Genomic DNA, 21,960 nt, shown 5'->3' with positions numbered 1-21,960 from the left:
TCAAAGAGTCTGGGTTCTTCCATGAGGGCAGCCACAATAAACATGCCCATCCCAAACTGGTAAACCACTACTCCAGAAGAATCTAGCATAGCCTGCTTCTGCTCCAGGCTTCAAGGAGAGCTCAAGCACCCAAATGTGGGCCTGTTTTATCAGGAATGACAGTTATTGGCATGTCAAAAATCACCTTTTCCTCCAAACCTTTCCTGGCTTTCAACGGCTCATCAGGCAACTGRGGAAAAAATAATAATATAAACCCAAGGCTCGTATCTAGAGCTAAAATTAAATAACTGTCTTTTTTTTTTCTGCTAGAACTTGCAGCACAGGAATTGAGAACAGACTTGCATGTACTCAGACAAGCATCCCTGTGCAATGCCTGCCTGGGATCACTAGGCACATTGCACGCTGCAGGCTTTGCTGGTGTCTTAGAGGAGGTGGCCAAGTCCAGTGGTGGCTCTTCTCAGATGTGACTCCCATGTTTCCATCCAATCTTTCTTCCTTAGCCTTCCCCACACCATTTTTTTTCCATCCACAGCAATAAAATAATTCGGAGTGCTGAATAAGCAAGAAAAATGCATGTGGCGTGAGGACCAAAGATAGGAGAGTCCAGAAAGAGTCAGAAATAGAAAATAACCACATGCATTAAATTACATTCTGATGTACTTGACACCTTCAAATTATAGATCTTTGAGAAGTTGTTTCAAATGAGAGTCAAAATGGAGCTTGCGACCTTTTTGCCTGTGCTAGCCCAAAGCTCTTGTAGATCTACAAGATCCGGGCACCTCCATTTTATGGGTAAATCCCGTCATTTCTGGCACTGTTAGGCAATGCCGGTGGTTCACAACAAGACCGAGAGCTCCTGAGATGTGTGTGGACAGACATGATTTTCCAGCTTAGTCCCATAGCAAGGGACAACTGTGAACCCCCCGAGGCAGCAGCAGGAGGAGGTGGCTTTGGCCACCAGGATCTGCACGCTGGCAGGGAGAGTCAGGGGGCCTCAGGCCATGGATTGGGACTCTGAATTGTCAGTTTTCTGGAGAAATTGCTGTCACTTGTGTCTTTAAGGAGCAGGTTTGGGGAGGACAAAGCTAGAGCGGCTTGTAGGTGCTGCCGTGTGACACACACTTTAAACCTGGGCTAAATTAGACCTATTTCAGAGCATCCATTTTACGGGGGAGGGGGGGAGAAGGGGAAAGGGAAGGGGAAAAGGAAAGGGAAGAGGAGGGGGAGGGGGAGGGGGAGAGGGGAGGGGGAAAGGGAAGGGGAAGGGGAAAGGGAAAGGGGAGGAGGAAAAGGAAAGGGGAGGGGGAAGAGGAAGGTCGCTCCCTAGGCAACGGGAGGCCCCGTTGCCCAGCAACCAGGAGCACCCAAGGGGCGGGGGTGGCGCGGCAGCCGTGACGCCATCAGGGCGCGCCGGGCGGGGAGCGGGAGGGGGGAGGCGCGGTGCGCGGAGCCGGGAGCGCTCCCCGCGGCGGTGAGCGGGGCCTAGTCGAGCCGAGCCGAGCCGGGCCGGGCCGGGCCCAGTTGGGCCGAGTCGGGTCGGGCCGGGCCGGGCCGTGGGGCCCGGGGCGGGGGCGGCAGTGGGGTACCCCTTGCTAGCCGCCCCATGCCCTGCAGAGGAGGCCGTGGGCTTTTCGGGCGACTTTGGCAGCAGCGTGGGCTGGGAGCACGGGGTGGCTCGGTCGCTGAACGACACGTTTGTTGGCGCTGTGCGGGCGCGGCCCGCCTGTCCCCTCAGCGCTGCCCGCGGCCGGGGGCGCGGGCCGGGGCGGCGCCCCCTGGCGGCGCGGCGGGCGCGCCGGGCCCTGACATGTGGCCGTGCTGGCTGTGCCCGCAGGTGCCGGGCGCCATGGCCCCCCCCAAGGACATCATGACCAACTCGCACGCCAAGTCCATCCTGAACGCCATGAACGCGCTGCGCAAGAGCAACACGCTGTGCGACGTGACGCTGCGCGTGGAGCACAAGGACTTCCCGGCGCACCGCATCGTGCTGGCCGCCTGCAGCGACTACTTCTGCGCCATGTTCACCAGCGAGGTCGGTGCGCGCCGCGGCGCCTCGGGCCCGCGCGCGGCGCCTCGGGCAGGACGCCCCTGCGCAGCCGCCGGGCAGCCCCAGCGTGGGGCTGGCTGCCCGGTCGTGGCGTTAGGTGCGCTGGTTGTGGCACCGGCGCCTGCCGTCACGGCGCTGGCTCCCCCGGTCGTGGTGCCAAGTGGCACTGTCAGGTGCTGGGTTGCATAATCACGGCTGTAAGTGCCGCCGGCTCACCTGGTTGTGCTGCCCGGTGGCKCCGTTGTGTCGCCGAGTCGCGTGGCCATGGCAGTAGTTGGCCCGCACGTGGCGTTGGGCGGCCCCGTCRTGGTGCAGGTTCCCTCGGCTGGGGTACCAGGTCACTCTGCTGTAGCRTGGGCTGCCGGGGGGTGGTATTAGATGGCCCTGCTGATGCTGGGTTGCTGCGTCGCGGTGCTGGATCACCGCTGTGGTGGTAGGTCATTGCACCATGGCATGGGCGCGCTCCAGCACGGTGCTGGGTTGCCTGGTTGTGGTGCTGGGGTGGTGGTTCGCCAGATCGTGGCGTTAGTTGGCACTGGGTTGCCCGGTCGGGGCATTCGGTAGCCTGGGTAGTGCTGGGTAGCGCCACAGTGGTGGCAGGTCGCTCCCCAGAGTGCTGGATCACTCCATCATCAGGGCAGGTCGCTCCGCTGTGCTAGGCTGCCCCTGCATGACACCGAGACACTTGTGTCACGGGGCTGCCCCCTTGGGTGCTGCGTCTTTCTGCTGTGCTGCTGCCAGGAGTGGCGTGGCGAGAGTTAAAGGCCGCGTTTGGGACTGTTGTCCTGCGTCACTGTGTGCCAGACAACCGGCACCAGGGACTGCCGCTCCGAGCTGACAAACCAGCGGCCTCCAGTGCCTCCACTGATTTTTCCAGCCATCTGTYCCACCCAAGGTGCCAGCACGGGGCTGTGTGAGCAGAGCTGAGCACCCAACGCAGGCAGTGAATGAAGGCAGCAGTGTTAATGTTGAAATGGATGAGCCTTAGCTGATGTCAGGGTCTGGGTTTCGCCCCGGCTGAGCAGCTGGCACACGGGTGGTCAGGCTGGTTCCCTGGCCAAGAGAAGTGGCATTGAGGATGGGTGGTCGGGGGTAAGGCAGCAAGCCACAAGTCATGGGAGAACTTGTGCTCTCACGCTGCRTGTTGTATTCACTTAAATTCATGCTATTTTGCCAAAACACTGAAAAGTAATCTTTAAGCTAAAGCTGGGACTTCTTAAATAAGAGATGCGAACCTGGCCTCGTCTCTTAGAAGTTTGACTCAGTCTTTCTGGTGCCTTCTTACATAAGATGCTTTCCTTGTCATAGCAACTTCCTTGTTGGCAGGGAGAATAATGACTAAGCAGCCCAAAGTTCCAAAAATCTGCCTGCCAACTCAGTAGTCCTCTTGAGGCAGAATCATTTTATTCTTTGTCTTAGCCTGTAATGATCCAGGTCTTTAGATCTAGACTTGAGATATATGTATTTTGGGGGTGAACAGGTGTCTTAGTATTTCTAGATGCAAAGCAAGCAAAAACAGGCGGACCAACCACATACTTGCTATCTTTTTTTATTTATTTTATCCATGTCCTCATGAGTTTTTATTTAACAGGTTGTTCCACCTTCTCTGCATATGGATTTTAAGCAGAGCCCTGAAGAAGAGGGCTTCTACCTCCCTCAAATTTTTACCAATAGATTTGGCACCATTGTAGTCTCCAGCCAACSGCTGTGCGTAACCTCTTAGCCAATTTATTCCAAGTACTCTGGATGATCTACATCTTCATTTGCCCATTTCTGCATCTTTCTGTTTTTGGGATGCCATGAAGTTTGTCCCTTGTGTCAAWAAACCTGATTAGCCACTTTCCTGAAACAGCTTTGGGTGTCACCATGCACTCCTGCATTTACAGTAGTTGCAAAGTGGTTGAGTCTTAACAGATATTTCTTCCCGTCTGTTGCTGTGTCATCCAGCGTCTCTGTAGGAATCTCACTGACAGCTCTTATCTTCTCTACTTCTATATCACGTCCTCTTTCCCCAGCTGTGGTAGCTCCTAAGCCAAGTGATCATGCCCTGATCCTGCTTTATCTTCAGTGAGTCCCTGCTCCACCTGTCTGTAACCAGCTGTAATCTCCCTCCTGGCAAGAAAAAACAAGGGCTTTCATCTGAGTCGTGCTGCCACCGACTGCGTCCTTGTCACTCACAGGAAAAAAGAGCTGGGTTTGGCAGCATGTTTCATGGAGAGATTCCTCTCAGCTCAGATCTGTTTGCGCTGACAAGAGCTCGCAGCCATGCAGGGGATGTGATTAGTGGTCCCAAGTGCTGGCCAACTGCTCGTGAATCACCGGCCGTCACGGGAGCAGCCTCGCGGCGGCTGCGCCAAGTGCTGAGAACTGATGCTCTTTGAGATACAGTCTCAGTTCTCTGCCTACAGAGGTGCAAGTTGGGGGGGATCTGCTGAACGTCTTGTTCCCAAAGGTTGGCTGAGATGGTAGCATTCCCTAGGAAAAAAAGATGTTCCAAAATGATGTAMCTTTTAGGTGACAAAATGAAACGTACTGCTCCTGCTGGAAAGGGGACAAAGTTAGGATYGTTTGAGTACTATCTCTGTGTATACTGTCACTTTGAGCTGTTCAAGTCAAACATGCATTTAACCTATAATTCTGAAATTTCTAGCCTGCATTAATCATTCCTTTTTATGGCCTTTCATCATAAGGTTGCAGAATGGTCCAGGAGTTGAACAGTTAAGGAAGAGTTTTTTTAATTTGATTTGGTTTTAGCGTAGAGTGGTCACTGTAGGGATGCTGTAAGCTGCAGCATGCCATGTACATTGAGCCTGGGGAATAACCCCGCTGAAGCATCCTGGCTGGTAAAGCATGGAATAGTTGTGTGGGAGAGAGTTTAGATGTCATCTGCAAATGGCACACAATTTCTGCTATTTYAGATCTTAGCTTGTTCCTTTTACAGTGCAGTTTGGCTGTCCTCCCTAATAATAATAATAAAAAAAAGTTTTAGTCTTTCTGTAGGTGAATTTTTGTGAAGTTCACTCCCCTTATTCTTTTAGTGAACACRGGAATAAAAAATACAAAATCACTGTTTTGACTGTGATCTGTCAGATCACATTTTAATGAACTGCTGAGTGTTGTTGCCTTTTTGATGAGATTTCTGAAAAATAAACTTCTGMTTTCCTTCTGATTACAGCTTTCAGAGAAAGATAAACCCTATGTAGATATCCAGGGCCTGACAGCTTCCACCATGGAAATCCTGCTAGACTTTGTGTACACAGAAACTGTTCATGTAACAGTAGAAAACGTCCAAGAGTTGCTTCCAGCAGCGTGTCTGCTTCAGCTGAAAGGTAATTGTCAAGTATCACCACAATTTGCACAATTACTGCTGTTCAGAGATTTGGGTTGTCTGASCTTCAGTAAAGAAGAGATGGGAGGCATGATATTTATAAGGGCTATGTTAATTCCAGGCCCTTGTGTCTTGAAACTRTGTAGTTTACATCAACTCCTTGGGCTGTCTCGTGAGTTCTGGTTTCACTGATAGAGGAAAAAAAAAGATAATATTGTCCATGCTTTGGGCTACTGGCCAGATTGACAATGGGAGAGCCATGGATGTTGTCTGCTTTGACTACAACAAGGCTTTCAACACCATCTTCCATAATATCCTCATAGGAAAGCTCCAGAAGTGCGTACTAGATGGGTGGACAGTGAGGTGGATTAAGGAACTGACTGGATGGCAGAGCTCAGAGGATGGTAATAAACGGGGCTGAGTCCAGTTGGAGGCCTGTGGCCAGTGGTGTCCCTCGGGGGTCAGTACCGGACCCGGTGCTGTTCAACCTGTTCGTCTATGACCTGGACGAGGGCACAGAGAGCACCCTGAGCAACTTTGTGGGCGACACCAAGCTGGGTGGAGTGGCCGACACTCCGGAGGGCTGTGCTGCCATCCAGAGGGACCTGGACAGGCTGGAGAGTCGGGCAGAGAGGAACTCAGGAGGTTCAACAAGGACAAGTGCAGAGTCCTGCACCTGGAGAGGAATAACCCTGGACACCAGTACAGATTAAGAGTTGACCTGCTGGAAAGCAGCTCCACAGAGAGGGACCTGGGAGACCTGGTTGACAACAAGTCAACCATGAGGCAACAGTGCCCTCATGACCAAGAAGGCCAATGGGATCCCAGCCTGCATCAGGAGGACGTTGCCAGCAGGTCAAGGGAGGTGATCATGGCCCTCTGCTCAGCTCTGCTGAAGCTGCACCTGCAGTATTGGATGCAGTTCTGGGCTCCTCAGTATAAGAGGGACGTGGAGCTCCTAGAGAGGGACCAGCAGAGAGCAACAAAGATGATTAAAGGAATGGAACATCTCTTGTATGAGGAGAGACTGAGTGAGCTGGGCCTGTTCAGCTTGGAGAACAGAAGGCTGAGAGGGGATGTGGTTAACATGTATAAGTTCATGAAAGGCAAATGTAGGGAGGAAGGGGCCAAGCTCTTCTCATTGGTGACCAGTGACAGGACAAGGGGCRATGGGTACAAGTTGAAACCCAGGCAGTTCCATCTCCAGGTGAGGAAGAACTTCTTTACTGTGAGGGGTGACAGAGCCCTGGCACAGGCTGCCCAGGGAAGTTGTGGAGTCGCCTTCTCTGGGGGTCTTCAGGGGTCCCTTCCAACCTTAACCGTTCTATGATTCTGTGATTCTGTAATACCAGTTTTCTGCCTGAATATTATAAGGAGGAACTGTGGGTTCTGTAGTACATAAACATCACAGCCAAACTCACTTCTAATAATAAGCAAGTCCTTGAAATTGCTTGACCTTGCGGTCGTAGTCTGTATGGATCGTAGCAGCCTGGTTGATATCATTGCACGTTGTACCTGTGAAGCCAGTGATCCTACTTGTGCAGGGTGTTGGGACTAGATGATGTCCAAAGGTCCTTTCCAATCTCACCTATGCTGTGAAGCTGTAAAGCTTTCAGAATCCACAAATCCCAGACAACCATCAAAAAGACGTTGGAGAAAATCTAGAAATCTGATAGCCACATCCATTARTGCATATATTTTTGGTTTATAATCYATGAAGCTGAGTGACGCTTATATTTGAATCATTTGCTAGTACTAGATTATTTTTACTGCATTTAAATAAGATAYCCAAGTGCCCACCCATGTGGTCTACTGCTTTGTGTTTTCATGTCTCTCTGAAGAAATGTTTGTCCATGTGTGTTTCTTTGATATTTTTTGAGCTTACTATTTGAGTTTGTTTTCACTATTGCTTAGAATTTCATTTTCTAAAGCCCTTTCAAGGTAGTGGTTTGATTCTAAGAATGCAGTGCTCATTAACCCTTCCATTACCCATAGGTGTGAAACAAGCTTGCTGTGAGTTCCTCGAAAGCCAGCTGGATCCATCAAATTGTTTGGGCATTCGGGATTTTGCTGAGACACACAACTGCGTTGATCTAATGCAAGCTGCAGAAGTCTTCAGCCAGAAACATTTTCCAGAGGTTGTTCAGCATGAAGAGTTTATTTTGTTAAATCAAGAAGAGGTTGAAAAGCTCATCAAGTGTGATGAAATTCAGGTAAAATCTGGATGTACTGCTACTGTGCAAAGTGCTTAAAAGCCAGTTAGAAATCCAGGGCAATTACTCCTTTGTCCTAGCATGGACTTCTCACGCAGTCCATGAATTTGATATTAATTTTCTGCATAATTTCTCCTAAGTTTTTAGCCAGATATGTCATATGAGACTGAACAGTTTCAGATTATCACATGCAAGGAATCCCTGTAAATAGGACCAGTGCAGTCAATAACCTCTGCAGAACTCCTCTTGGTTCCTCCTTTCTGTAGAGGAGGTTTCAGAGGTTATGGAGACAGGTTTCAATGCCTAGATTGGAAATATTTCAATGCCTAGATTGGAAATATTCCCAAGATTTCAACTTCTGTTTGTAGACTTATACATGTTACTAACCAGCTCTAGGAATGCCAGGTGTCATCCCAAGCACACGGCTGTCTGCTGCTTTCATACCCTGCAGAAGGTATGATGGTGCAAGGGAGTTTGATTCTTTACAGTTACAGCAGGTGTCTTGAGGGAGGGGTAAAGAGGATGGGCCAGACTATTTCCAGTGGTGCCCAGCAATAAGACAAGAAGCAGGAAGCACAAACTGACACACAAGAACAGGTTGCCCAGAGAGGTCGTGAAATCTTCTTCCTTAGAAGATTTCACAGCAAAACTGTTGCATGTAACAGATTACAGTCAGTTTAGGAAGGTATAAAACCACCTGTGATTACTGCATTTATGGAGGAGATGGGGAAAATTGGAAGCAGTGAAGCGCTCTGAATACTGTCCTTTTGTGAGCTCTAATTGTCCTTTCCTTRTAATTCAAATATAAAGAGGCCATTTGGAATTACAGTGTAACAAATACAAATCGAAGGAATGGAAGAATTGCCTTACATAATTAACCTCTGTGCCTTCTTGCTTGAGAACATTGTGCAACCAACAGCTTCAAACTGAACTTCACAGTGTAGCAGCCACGTACTAGTGGGAAGACTCAGTTTTCCTGTTACAGTGTCTCCTTTTGTGTTCACAGTAAACACCAGCTAACAGACCTCTTTGTAATGGATGTTTAATTTGTTTTCAGGTTGAATGATCTAAAGACCTGCAAAAAAAAAAAGCATAAATAACATGTAATAGGTCTTTCTACAATTCATTCTCTTTCAGTAGCCATTAGTAGCTGGATTTGCACGGCTGTGCTCAGTGCACTCGCTTTGCTGTGTCCTGTRAAGCTCACTTTTCAGGCACTTGTACTGTCACTTGCTCATCTCAGCTGTAAGGGAAGAAAAAGTACATAGTGTTAGGAAAAAGAAAACACAGAAATTTCCTAGATCATGTAAATATAGGTTTGAATTATCATCATCTTTTGCTAGCTATTAAGCAGTGTCAGCAGCTTGAAAGTTGTCCACTTCACAGCCTGTGCCTGGAATATCCTGTAGTCTGTTCAGTATATGCCTGCTCTTTCCAGGTGGATTCTGAAGAGCCCGTTTTTGAGGCCGTTATAAACTGGGTGAAGCACTCCAAGAAGGAACGGGAGGCGTCGCTGCCGGAGCTGCTGCAGTACGTGCGCATGCCGCTGCTCACGCCGCGCTACATCACCGATGTCATCGACACCGAGGTATCCGCAGCCTGCCGCACAGGGCAGAGAGGGGCTGCTGTCTCTGGTGAYTGTTGAGTTCCCTCATTTGGCCCCTGCTGTCCTAACAGAACCCGTTAAATGTAGTTTTTCTACTGGTGTTTTCTGTGCTTTTTGATCCTGAATCCTGAAAAATATTATTTTCCCCATTCAGCTGAGAGAGCCCAGGATTCCCAACCATGGAATTATTCAGCTGTCTCCTGAGCAGTATCATGTTTTCATTATTATGTCTTGGGTTTCTAAGAAATGCTTTCTGTCTTCCATTCATAAACAGCAGCAGTTCTCCCTTTAGGCAGAACGAGGCTGCCAGTGTGGGGACCCTAGTGAGGACACGGTAGTGGAGGGCCTCAGCAGAAGTCATTGCAGGTGCGGATGGACCTACCTTGGATGAAACGAGCAGCAGCGCCTCAGCTCCAGAGCCAACACACAACTCAGAGTTGTATCTAGTCTATCTTTGTGTGGCTAGAGTATTTCAGAGGCAAAGCGGTGGATAATGAAAAGGGATTGTTAGGCATTTGCAATGAAAACATAATTCCAACAAGAAGTGAGGCTGCCCTAGAACTAGGCTTGACACAAAGGCATAGAGCCAGAATTCTCATTTCATGGTGATGAGATTTGGCAGACTTCTCCACATCCAGAAATGGCTGGTTTAGCAAAAATAATTTCTAATGTGGTAAAGCTACTCTTAAATAAGGACAACTAATGCACAGGTAGCTCTGCCAGGACTAAAATGTATCGAGTTAGGTTGTTATAGTCCAGCTTAAACTGAAATTTAAGCCAATACAAAAGTGACTGGTACCAAATAACTACTTCATGTACGTGCCCAGTATAGAGATCAAACTCCTAGACTCAGCAAAGGTGCTTAGTATCTGTTCCCCTCCTTGCTTCTTCTTCAATGGCAAGGTGCCTGTTTGAGAGTTGATTCTCTGTGACTGGTCTGGCCAAAGTGTTTTCAAATCTAGTTTCACTGCCAGTTCCTAGATGTACTTTTACTGGCTCAAATGTTGATTTTCCTTAGTTTTGTAATATATTGTTTTCCATTAGAACACCTGCAGTGCCAGACATCACATGATAAATGAGCCATTTCAGAATTTGCGCCATCTTTTAAGCTGCATTCCAGTCCTAAGTTGTCTTTGCCTTTATTTATGTGCAATATTTACACCCTGAGACTGCTGGCCACAGACAGCACATAGATCGGTTTAATGCTGTCGAACTGACTGGAGCTGACTTGAATAATAACTTTATTATTTTTTAAATACATCGTATGTACCCGTGACTCGTGTTGGTTTTTTCCCCAGCCTTTTATCCGATGCAGTTTGCAGTGCAGAGACCTTGTAGACGAAGCCAAGAAATTTCACCTTCGCCCTGAGCTGCGGAGTCAGATGCAGGGACCCAGGACGAGAGCCCGCCTAGGTGAGCAGCAAAGGACAGGACCCAGAAGGTCTGGGGCATCGGCAGCTGTGGTATTACACACACAGTCCAGTGTTGTAAGAAGTGTTTTGCAGCAGTAATGTGCCAGTGCACAGTGCCGTGGTACAGAGAAGGCATGGGAGCAAAGCACACATACGTAACCATTTTCTTTTAAGCTGTCTGTGCCTCCACATCAGTCGGTCTCAGCATGCAGCTCTCCAAGAAATGCAGAAAAATGCAGAAAGAGTTTCTTCCTGCCTAAAAAGCCATCAGTGTCAGAAATCTGAAGAGCTGGGAGGTGAGGCAGCAGTGTTAGACTGAAGATAAGTTTTTGACAAGGAGTCTAAGAAGGCAAGGCACAAAGGGAGAAATGGAGAGATGCCTCTTTCCTTGCAGAAGTACATTGTTCTTTTCCTAGTCTGCTGAGGCACAGAAATGAAAATTTTCTTGCTGTGTCAGTAGCTCCTAGCAAGCTGGATTGTTGGGAATCCACTTGGCCTAGGTTTGGAAGCACATGGAGTAAGTGTAACAGCAGGAGTGACCAGCAGTGGAAGAAAAAGTATTTTAGTGGCCCTTCCTCGCCTGAATTCTTCAACAGCTCCTGTGGCACAGACACACAAACATGAGAGAAGATTTTTTTCTTAATCTTTTTAGTATATTATTTAAGTGGTGACATTCAAAAGAGAAGATAAAAATATGAGCACTTTTATTACCTCTCTCTCATTTTTTTAATATAAAAAGGTGAGGGATTTTTGTTTGTTTGTTTTTTTAATGGTTCTTGCGAATATCTTTCCCTCAGCTCTCCATTTTGCGTTCAGTATTAGTGTTTATGACCTCTTGTCTTTTTTGGAACAGTTGTGAAATTGTCCTTTTTTATCATGCTGGCAATGTAGGATAATGGTCTCCCTGGTTATAACATAAGAAAGTCAGAGATTGAGGTGGAGTTTGATCCTCAGTGAAATGGTGAACAAAGAAAAGCACCATCTAGTCTGGTTGCCAGTTATTAACGGGGAGAGAAGGCCCTGCTTTGGGAAGGGGATGTGAAGGAGCAGCCATCCTGCTGCTGGGTGGGGGTAAGTTTGAAAGTTTGAGAAGATTTTGTGGAGAAGACTAAAGAAGGCTTAAACCAGTCAACTTTAGTGCCAGATTTAGCCAACTGGGTATCTAAGAGACCCTCTAACATTACCAGAGACTGACTCTTCCAGCAGACAACTCTGAACGTGTGAATTAGCTGTGTTCCTACACATCCCTGGAAGAGCCTTTCTCTCACATTCTCTTCCTCCCTGTTGGTGATAGGGAGCCCAGGTGACTGGTACCTGGATTAGATACCAATAGTCAAAGCAGTAATTAAGAGCAATGATTGACAGGTAGAGTCACACACCAAGGAAGACTCAGTTTTCTCAGGTGATTCCCCTGAGATCCCCCTTTAGTTGCGAAGAGGTTGACGTGACTTTGCTCTCCCTCTTTGCTCTAGGAGCGAATGAAGTCCTGCTTGTGATCGGAGGCTTTGGCAGCCAGCAGTCACCTATAGATGTTGTGGAGAAATATGACCCGAAGACTCAGGAGTGGAGCTTCTTGCCGGTAAGGGACCATTTTTGACCATCATTGGGATGTACAGTCATGGTGCAATCAAACACTGATTGACTGATGCTAAGAAGGCATCAGCTATATAACATCTCTCTCCAGGCATGATCTTCTGTCATCTACTTAGAATTTAGGGTTGCCGAGGCTTACAAAGCGAATCCTGAAATTTGTTGACATTTAAAGACTTACTAATTGAGCCCTATTGTTATTATGGTTTTAGTTAGAGCCTGCCGAGACCCACATCTTTGATATCACGTTCATCTTGAGAGGAGTGTTAAGCTTTAAAGTTTAGTGATGACGACTGAAATGTCATCAGGAGTAGTGCAGTCAGTCCTGCTTTGGGGCAGGCTGTACAACCTCTCTGGTTTCATTCCTTTTGAGTGTAACAGGAGATATTAGGGAAGAGAGAGAAGTGAAAGTTCCTGTGTTGAGCACTATTTCTACTCAGGTTTAAAATCACCTCTGTTTGTGTGAAAAGAGGGAGAACTGCCTCTTCTTTATTTATCCYGTAAAAAAATGTGTTCCCTGCTTTCCCTAAATTCTGTTCTTTTTTGGAGGTGAAAAGCTTCAGAAATTTCCATCAGGTATTCCAAATGTCCACGATTTTCCATTGATGGTATATGCAAGATGTCAATGGGAGGAATGCAAACCTCCAAAATGCATCAAAGGTTCAGTCATAATGTAAGACAAGTGACATTTAATGCAAAATATGGAGACTTGGGCTTGAGAAAACACATGGGTCAGGCCAGACTATAGGCAGAGGAAGCTAAGCATTGATCCAGGGCTGTATCCTATAAATCTGTACTGCTATTTGCCCCTGTAGCAATGGGCCATTTTCCAGCAGAGCAGCAAAAGAGGATGGAATAAGTACCTGTTTTCAGTGCATCAGTGTTATTTCTTCTTCTTGAGACTTTTATTCATTTTATTGTGGCAGAGCATCACCCGTAAGAGGCGCTACGTTGCCACAGTGTCCTTGCACGATCGCATCTATGTGATTGGGGGTTACGACGGCCGCTCTCGCCTCAGCTCAGTGGAGTGCTTGGATTACACATCGGACGAGGATGGAATCTGGTACTCCGTGGCTCCGATGAATGTGCGGCGAGGCCTGGCTGGAGCCACCACCCTTGGAGGTACGTCCTGGTCACTGCACTGGCAAGGCAGTGAAGGCTCTTGTCATCCTGAAGTGCCCAAGGCCAGTATCCATGGATTGGGGTGGCTCTGAGGAGGGATTTGAGTCTGCAGTTCTTGACTTTCATCATTTACGTGTAGAAATCAAAGGGTTCCTGCCTGTCGATCATGACATGGGCTCTCCCTCCACTTCATTCTTACGGCATGTGTCTGTGATGTGAGGGAAGGAAGCCCTGTGGAGGACTGTGGAATGGAAAGCTCTTGGGCTGGTGACTGTGCAGTGTGTTACTCAGTACATGCTGACGAGTACAGCTGGATTCATCCAGCACTGGAGAGGGAGGGAAACTGCAGCATGCACAGAGGAGGATTCCCAGGACAAACTTTACAAAGCAAAGTAGAAGATTTTATCATGCTTACCCTGGCAAAACAAAGGCCAAGAGGGAATAGCAAGAAAAGAAAATGTGCACATGCAAAATGTGCAGTATAAGAACAGAATAAAAGCAAAAAGGTATTAACAGGCTATGATAAAGGATGTGGAAATGAAAGGAGGGTTGCTATTCATTAGCACAATAGCTACTCTAATCCTATACTCTACCTGGAGCAATTCTATACTATATAGAGTAATTCGATATTAAGGAATATATTAGATTATCTTTTTAATAAGTGATACCATTTAAGTATTATTCATGACATGTTAGATCATTAATGTATCTATTTTAATGAAAGTTCTGTAAAAATGCAATTGCTTTGAAGATGATTCTTGACAGAATGTGAGTTAAGATAAAGAGCTGGTCTTGATCCAGGCCTGGCCTTTGGCTCATCTCTTGTTTTGCTACCAGTGTGTTTATTACCTGGTAAACATGTCCAAAAAGCAGATTTTAGGGCCAGAAGGGTATTATGTTTGTTCATAAAACATAGTTTGTTGGGTCTGTGACAGGCTCATGCGGCAAGCTTGGGTGAGGAAGCTGAGTTTGTTTCCAGCTCTGAACATGCCGAGATTCACAGTTTCTCTCGTGTTTTGCAGTCCCTGTTGTGGGTTTGCTGCATCCGCGAGGGCCTCGTTGCTCCACGGCATGGGTGTACGTTCGGTGACTGCCTCGCTGAGGCTAATGCTGTGTCCCCTTGCAGACATGATCTACGTTTCGGGCGGGTTTGATGGAAGCCGACGTCACACCAGTATGGAGCGATACGACCCCAACATTGACCAGTGGAGCATGCTGGGGGACATGCAGACTGCGCGGGAAGGAGCAGGGCTTGTCGTAGCTAATGGAGTTATTTACTGCCTCGGTAGGTACCCTCAGGACCTCTAGGCATCCTGCAATTTCATGGTTTCTACAAAAATTCAGATTCTCTCTGCAGCCAGCACAAGTCGTATCGTTTCTAGGCTAGAAGATCTGTTGCAAACTTCACCATGGTAGGTGTTACATAGCTCTGACCACAAACATCAGTCACCGTCACAGTGGCTGGGCCTGGAGCTGCTGTGTAACTGCACTAAATGCTGTTAGAAGCAAATTGGAATCAGTCAACCTGCCTTTGAGGGACCGCTGAAGTAAGGAGGATGAGCAGGGCAACGTAACAGCTCGGGTTGCAGAGGCTGGGCAGTGGCTACGGCTCAGCAAAGAGCTGTAGGACAGGGGTGCATCCCCTCTCTTCRTTTTCTGAGTCCATGCCAGCTGTGACCAGCTGTGATTGCACTGAGAGTGCTAGAGGGCAAACTACCCTGAAGCCTTTAGTAAGCTTGTTCGGTAGATACTCCTCCCAGGCTCCAGAAAAGATGGGTGCAGCACTGTTTTCCACCCATTTGGTTGCAGTCCTGTTCCTGCGGAGTCTTGGATACTAGCCACTGGTTTGTGGGTTTCACTCACCGCCCCCAAATTCACCTTSCCCAGGTAGCCCCTCCAGACATGTGCCAGCACACGGCCCCTTTGCTGAAGCAGCACAAAGTGGTTTCTTGGTGTCCTCTTGTGAAATAGCTCTCTGCCTTTTGTGCTTTCCTCTGTCAACACATCCCAGCTTGTGCTCTGTGCAGCCTCCTAGTGTCAGCTGAAGGAGTGGACTGGAGCCAAGCAGCACGGACCCTGAACCGGCACCAGGCCTGGATGCTGTAGGAGGCGCCAGGTGCTCAGAGGGAGATTTTGGTTTGCAGAGGCCTGGCTTGGAGCTGGCTCAGGGTCTGGCATTGTAAGTTGCAGAGATCTGGGTCTGCTGTGGGTGGTTGTGCTAATCACAGGGTTACGCTGTGTTGAGGAGGAGCCCAGCATCTTGCTGCTTTCTACACAGGAAGAGTTTTCCAGAAGTCAGACCCACGGTTTGCTCCTGTGTTTTGTCTCAGGTGGCTACGATGGGCTGAACATACTGAATTCTGTAGAGAGGTACGACCCCCACACTGGACACTGGACAAATGTCACTCCGATGGCCACCAAGCGCTCAGGTAAGAGCCCCCGGGCCTAGAAGTCACAGCGTGCTGCGCTGCGCCATGCTGAGTGAGCAGTCGCTGCTGGCTCCTCCTGCTRCCCTGGAGGATGCTGGTGACTGCACCGAGAGGCTGGTACCTCCCAGCTTGTGGCTTTGAGAAGGGGCGTTTCAGGATGTACTCTGCAGGAGTAGGATTGAGCTTCACATGCCTGATACCTGTACTCGTGGAAAGAGGAATGGAGGGCTTGCAAGGAGGGAAAGGAAGTTTTGTGTGACTTTTGTGGCTAGGAATGGTGCTTGGCTTGAAAACAAGCTAGTGAGGGACAAGCTACTGACCACAGGGATTGGTTTAAGATAATGAAAGAGGCTGCATTAAATCAGTGCTGCTCAGCTGCACAGGACCCACAAGGTGCAAGGTGGTTGCTCCGCAAGACCCTCCTTCTCCCGTGCTGCCCCCTGCATCAGGGCTGGGGCAGCCCTGCAGCAGAGCGCAGCACTGATGCACGAGGGCTGCATTGCARCACTGTTAAGCTAATGACTTGAAACATGCAGTCAAACATTAATTATTCACCAACTTTGTCTTTGCTGCTCAGTTTAACCATTGTATCTAGGAGAAAAAAATAATGTAGTTTTAATCCTGATTTTTAGAGTAAACTTCTGTCTTGGCTGTTGGGTTTTTGTTTGTTTGTTTGTTTGTTTGTTTGTTTGATTGTTTTGTTTCTCCAAAGAGTTTCTGTAGGGCTGGTGCAGCTGGGAGCTGCTGCTCCCAGTGTGCTCCCTGACCAGTGACCTCTGAGTGCTGACCAGCTGCCTTCGCAGTGACCCTAGGCCACCCACCCACTCATGGTAGCTCTGCAGCATGAAGCTCTTCTCTCCTCATGCAAAAGGGCAGGGTGCTGCATGCCATRCAGGAGCTCTGCTGTCCTTACAGGCACTCTTTCAAAACCTATTTTAAGTTGCTTTCTCTATATTTCTTTCATTAAATGCCCTTCACAATTGGCAGAGGCAACATTGCTTCAGTTTGTTCCCTCTGRAAGTGTTCTTATTGAGGGACCAAAAGCTAGTTACTCAATTTAATCTGTTTTCTAAGCTAGAAACAGTTAAGATTTCTTGTGCCTGCAGTGAATTGCAAGGCTTTAAATATTTTCTCCTGTGGCAGAGCCATTCCTGCTAAGTGTGGGTTGGAAAGTATTTTCCATATGCCAGGAATGGATTTGATTTAGAAGCTGGTCGCTTCCCACGCCCAGGAAGACTCCACATATAAACACATGATAAATCTGTGGGTTTTCCTACATCAAAAGTAATGAGCAAGACCTGTCCATGGATTGCCAGAGAGTTTAAGGATGCAGATGCCTGTTCCCAAAGGGTCTATTGGGTGCACCAGAAAAGATGGTTTCTAGCAAGACCAAAAGCAACAAGTTCAAGGGCAAAGCCTTTGTGAAAAAGACTTCCAAGTTTCTTGTGAGCTTCCCAGAAGACCTGGAGACTTCTTGTTAGCAGGGCCTCAGCTCAAAGCAGAGACTCCTCAGTGTCAGAGGGAAGCAGGAACATTGTGAGGCTCTTGATCCTGGCAGCAGCTCAGTCAGGTTCCTTCGTCTGTGCTGTGAGTTTGAGCACTCACAGCTGAATGGGGATTCACCCAGGAACAACTGTCTGCTCTGTCTTGACCTCATTTTTTTGGCCCTGTTTTTGATGCTACCTCTCTGTGGTACTAACACCAGTTACACTTACAGCACCCATCCCAGTATCAGTGTCTGTCCATCCAGATCTTGGGCCCTGTAGGACTTCCTTTGCCCTAAGGTTTTGACACTCTTTCTAAAGCTACTTTCATGTAGGTCTTGGAGTTCCAAGAAGACACGAGACTAAAAGTAATCTTGCCTTTATTCATAGAAATTGTTTCCTGCTTGTGTCTCCTCACCTCTTAGAACAGATTCCAGAGAGGGGCCATCCTACAGAAACCTTGGCCRTATTACATTGCTAGTCTCGGCTTACCTGATCATGCCTTGGTCTATCTCCCATCTCAGCTGATGTCTCCATGTTCATCAGTGAAACATCAGAGACCCCACCACAGCAATCTGACCATTCCTAGCTGCTTTAGTGCTCTCAGCAAGGGGGATAGACAGGGAAAGTGAAGTTGAAAATAGTGGAACAGGAAATCTCTTATACCTTGTTTTTAGAAGATACAGATGGGTCCCCAGAGCTGCAGAGCAGCTGGCTTGTTTCCTGGGATGTTTGCATCAGTGCTGTGGTTACACGTTGTTGATAACACTCTGACAGGGATTACCCTGCTCTTGAGATACAGCTTAAAACGGCAGAGGCTGTTGGCAACAGCATCTGAATCCGCTAAGTGCCTTGTTATCTTTCTGCACCTTGGCACTGAAGCGAGCTACCACTTAGCAACAGCAGTTAGCTGAGGCTGATTTTTCTGAATTTATCAATAAACCCGATGTTGAGCCAACTGTGTTATTTATTGCTCTTACTAAGGAGGCAACAACAGCTCTTCAGACAGATGCTTCAGCCCCTTATGCATCTGGTTACAGAGAAGGTACCAGACATCAGTTTGCCTTTCTGTGCCTCCTYTAGAGGCGGTCTCAGAGTAATCCTTCCTCCAGCTTCACATGCATCAGCATGGTTCCCTTCCCTGCAGCCAGGGGCTGGGTGATGCCAGGAAGCTGGAAATGCCAGAGAAACCCAGCTGCCCCACAGAGCCTCGGGTGGCCTGAGCTAGGCCTGCTCTGCTGTGTTCAGGGGGCTGCTGTGTCTTTCAGCCAAGGTGAACATCTCATGTTGTAACTTACACCCTACCTGCAGAATTAGTTAGTTCCTCCCTCCTTTTGAGATTGAACAGCCTGTGGCAGAGATATGGGTTATCCTTTATCACACTGGAGTCGAGAACAACAGCAGAGGATCCTGCTTTAGCACAACTCTTTTGGGGGAGATTTATGTGTAAAAAAATTGTGCTCTGTGTTCTGGGAGAGAAGCAGGAACTTATCTCATTAAGCCTCATGACAGTGAGCCCTGGGCATGGTGATGCCAGTGCAACTCATGGATGTAACTGCCCCTTCCTTTCTTTCTAGGTGCTGGAGTGGCTCTGCTGAATGACCATATTTATGTGGTTGGTGGGTTTGATGGGACTGCACATCTTTCCTCCGTGGAGGCCTATAATATTCGCACTGATTCCTGGACAACTGTAACAAGCATGACAACCCCRCGCTGCTACGTGGGGGCCACCGTGCTACGGGGCCGGCTCTACGCCATTGCCGGGTAAGAGGCTGGGCAGGGAGGTGCTCGCTGYTTATCAGGGGGCTGGAAGAAGCGCCGGCGAGTTCAGGTTACAGATCATGCTGCTCTGTTCTGGGCAGCCTCTMCTTGCATTTGCCTGAGGACAGGCCACACTCCACTGTGCCCAACCTAAATAGGGAGCATGAGGCACTGGCCCAGAGCCAGTACAAGCAGGAAGGTGGCCACGAACAGCAAGAGGGAGCCTACTGTGGAGCCTATTGTAGTGGTTTTATTACAGGCTACTCCTGCTGTTTCTAACTGTGCAATGTCCAGGAAGGGCTGTGAACACCCCACCCTCTTCCTTCAGCAGCATCAGTCGTGCATAATTTTCCATCCTTGCAGATACGATGGCAACTCACTGCTAAGCAGCATCGAGTGCTATGATCCCATCATTGACAACTGGGAGGTAGTAACCTCCCTGGGGATGCAGCGCTGTGACGCTGGAGTCTGCGTCCTTCGGGAGAAGTGATCTGGAGGGCGCTTACAAAGAGCAACACCCAGAAGAATCCCTGCTGGAGGAAGAGTCCCAAGCGATTTGCAGTGACTGTTCTTGAGAGTTGTGGATGCTGTGAAAAATAGGCATCAGCATAGCAGCTTTCTGTGCTGCCTTAACTAGAGCATGTGCAAAAATGTGTTATCTCAGCAGTCATTTGAAATCAGGGGCTCTGAGTGAAGCTGTAAAGGAGTGAGGTGGATCAGGAGAAGCTGCCTTCTCTACTCTTCCTGTGGCTAATTATCATCTGAGCAGAGAAGCTCCTAGCCCTGGCATGGACCAGACTGTGAACGCTTCCAGGGCTGTGTACAGCACATACAGCACCCAGCAGCTCTCATGGGAGGCTGCAGAGCCATGTGGGTCCACCAGTCGCTCTCAGCCATTGGATGCGTGAGGGCGGAATTCAGCTGCTCTTACAGCCTCAAATCATCTTGTACATACTGAATGTTTTAAACATGCTCCTCACGGGCACGTCAGTGCAGAGCCGAATGGAGCGAGCTTGTGATAATGGAGTCCCGCACTGTGGTTGTGTCCACAAGTTCCTCACGGGTCTGCACACGAAAGGAGTCGCAGATTAATGCTGTCAACTACTGACCCAAAAGCCTGAGGTGACAGAGGGAAAGATGCCATGGCATGGAAGCCGGTGTGCAGCATTTTGCAGGGGTCAAGAGGCACAGGAAGGTTTAACACATCACATTTTCCCTTCAATAGCTTGATTGACCCAGCTGGAAAGCGCTGCATCTTCAGGCATGGGAGCCATGCTGTGACTGAGCAGTGCCTTTGCTCCCAGCGCTGCGGGGAGGGCACTTTGCAGAGGCCGAGGCCCCAGTCATAGCGATGCGATTGCTACTCAGCCTACAGCTTGTTAGCTGGAGTTCCTCCCAGGACACATCTCCCTCTGTTTTCTGTTGCCAGGGCCTTTCCAAAGTGATATCCAGGATTCTTTTTTGCCCCTTAATTCCCCGCTGTTTATTTCCCTGCCTCCATCCTGCTACACAAGCTGTCCTTTGAGTTCCCCGCACACCCCACGTGCAAGCATCGCTGCTGCCTCGCTCAGCACGCTCTCCTCAGCCCGCCTGCTGCCCTGCTGCGTTTTGGGGAGCGCGGGCTCTGTCCTGCTGCCAGCCGGCCCCCTCGGCACCCGCGCTCCGGGTCATGCTGCTCTCTGAGCATTCTGCTGGCTCCTTTGCTTGGGGTCGGGAGCAGGGACGGGGTAGCGTGACGTATGCACTTTGAGCCAACGCTCTGAACTTCTGCGTTTGTTCCTATCACACACAAGTGTTCTGTGGTTTCCTTTGTGTATTTTTTAATGAAAATATAAAGAATAAAGTATTTCCTGAGCCAGTGCAAGTCAAGCTTCTTTTCTCCTCACTAAACATTGGTTTGACCACACTGCRTTGAGGTTATGCCTTTATCAGCAGCTTAAAATCCCTGTTAGACCAGGCAGCTGCCTTCAGYTCTCCCTGCCCTACAGCTTCCTGATGTCTCTGGATCGTACTAAAGGACAAGTGCTCCATGCACCATGGTCCATGGCACAAGATCAGGCCTAGGAAAACTTGCTACCTGGAGATGGATTTGCTGCAACATCTGCTTGGAAACAGTGTGGCAGCAGTGCCAAAGAAATGAGTTTGTGTTAGAACAGCAAGTTTGCAGTTGCAAAAAACAAGTCTTTTGTCTACCATGGTAATACGGAGTAAGTGGAACCCAGTATTGATTTGTTTGCCAATGGTGTGGTTACAAAATGCCCTTGTGGTTTCACCTCTCCAAAACCTGCTCTTGATTTCAACAAAAACTGCAGAACTCCAGCTCATGGCAGCTGCTGGTAGGTCTGAACTCACTCCCTATTGCTGTGTCTCCTAACAAATCCACACCAGCTTTACTGGTTTTACTCTTTCTGCTTTTTTTCTTTCTTTTCACTTAAGCAGAACACATGAGCCAAGACATTGTACGCGGCTCATTGCCCTTCCATGTAGCCATCCATGTTAGTGGGGTCATCCCTACCCCTCTAGCATCTGTTCCTGGCCCTCAAGTCCATCAAGTCTCTTCTTGACCCCATGGACAGTACCTGCTTCCACCATCCCTGTACAGCTGCAGTAAGCTCCCTCCCCACCATGTAGTCTGCCTTATGCCCATCTCCTAGATTCATTAAATACTCCCTCCCTGTAGTACTGCAAGATTTGGTGAAGTTTGGTGAAACACAGTTCCGACTCCATCTTATCACCACTCTTATGTTTGTGTAACTTGTTCAAGGTGATTCTGCCCTGCCCAGAAAACGACGACACAGGAGCCGAGGTTGATCTCTCTGACTTTTCCATTTTATACAAAAACAAACAAACCCTTCTGCTGGGCCAGCGCCAAGGGCGCCGAGCTCCGCCCGAACGAAGCTCCCGGCCCTGCGCCCTGTCTGCCCCCGGCGCCGCCGCTCCCGCCTCAGGGCGCCGCGCGGTTCCCGCC

At 48.7% G+C, this 21,960-nt stretch overlaps 2 protein-coding genes across 2 annotated transcripts in view; both read left to right on the top strand.

The window, feature by feature from the left end:
* Positions 1-1,454: 1,454 nt before the first annotated feature.
* On the top strand, positions 1,455-20,761 carry KLHL12 (kelch like family member 12). Its single transcript, XM_026053244.1, has 12 exons — positions 1,455-1,471; positions 1,835-2,032; positions 5,223-5,376; positions 7,371-7,588; positions 9,027-9,176; positions 10,493-10,607; positions 12,079-12,185; positions 13,123-13,318; positions 14,445-14,603; positions 15,649-15,747; positions 18,809-18,995; positions 19,356-20,761. The coding sequence occupies exons 2-12, from the start codon at positions 1,847-1,849 to the stop codon at positions 19,480-19,482; spliced, it is 1,698 nt and encodes a 565-aa protein (XP_025909029.1). The 5' UTR covers positions 1,455-1,471; positions 1,835-1,846; the 3' UTR covers positions 19,483-20,761.
* RABIF (RAB interacting factor) overlaps positions 19,861-21,960 on the top strand; it is a 3,092-nt gene continuing 992 nt past the window's right edge. The window contains exon 1 of the mRNA XM_026053068.1: positions 19,861-19,896. Within this exon, the coding sequence (XP_025908853.1) occupies positions 19,861-19,896 (36 nt within the window). The remainder of the gene's footprint in view (positions 19,897-21,960) is intronic.

The sequence above is a fragment of the Nothoprocta perdicaria genome, unplaced genomic scaffold (genome assembly GCF_003342845.1).
Source record: "Nothoprocta perdicaria isolate Ctin4 unplaced genomic scaffold, notPer1 scaffold_97, whole genome shotgun sequence".
Taxonomy (NCBI): domain Eukaryota; kingdom Metazoa; phylum Chordata; class Aves; order Tinamiformes; family Tinamidae; genus Nothoprocta; species Nothoprocta perdicaria.
This window is presented reverse-complemented; position numbering and strand designations above follow the sequence as displayed.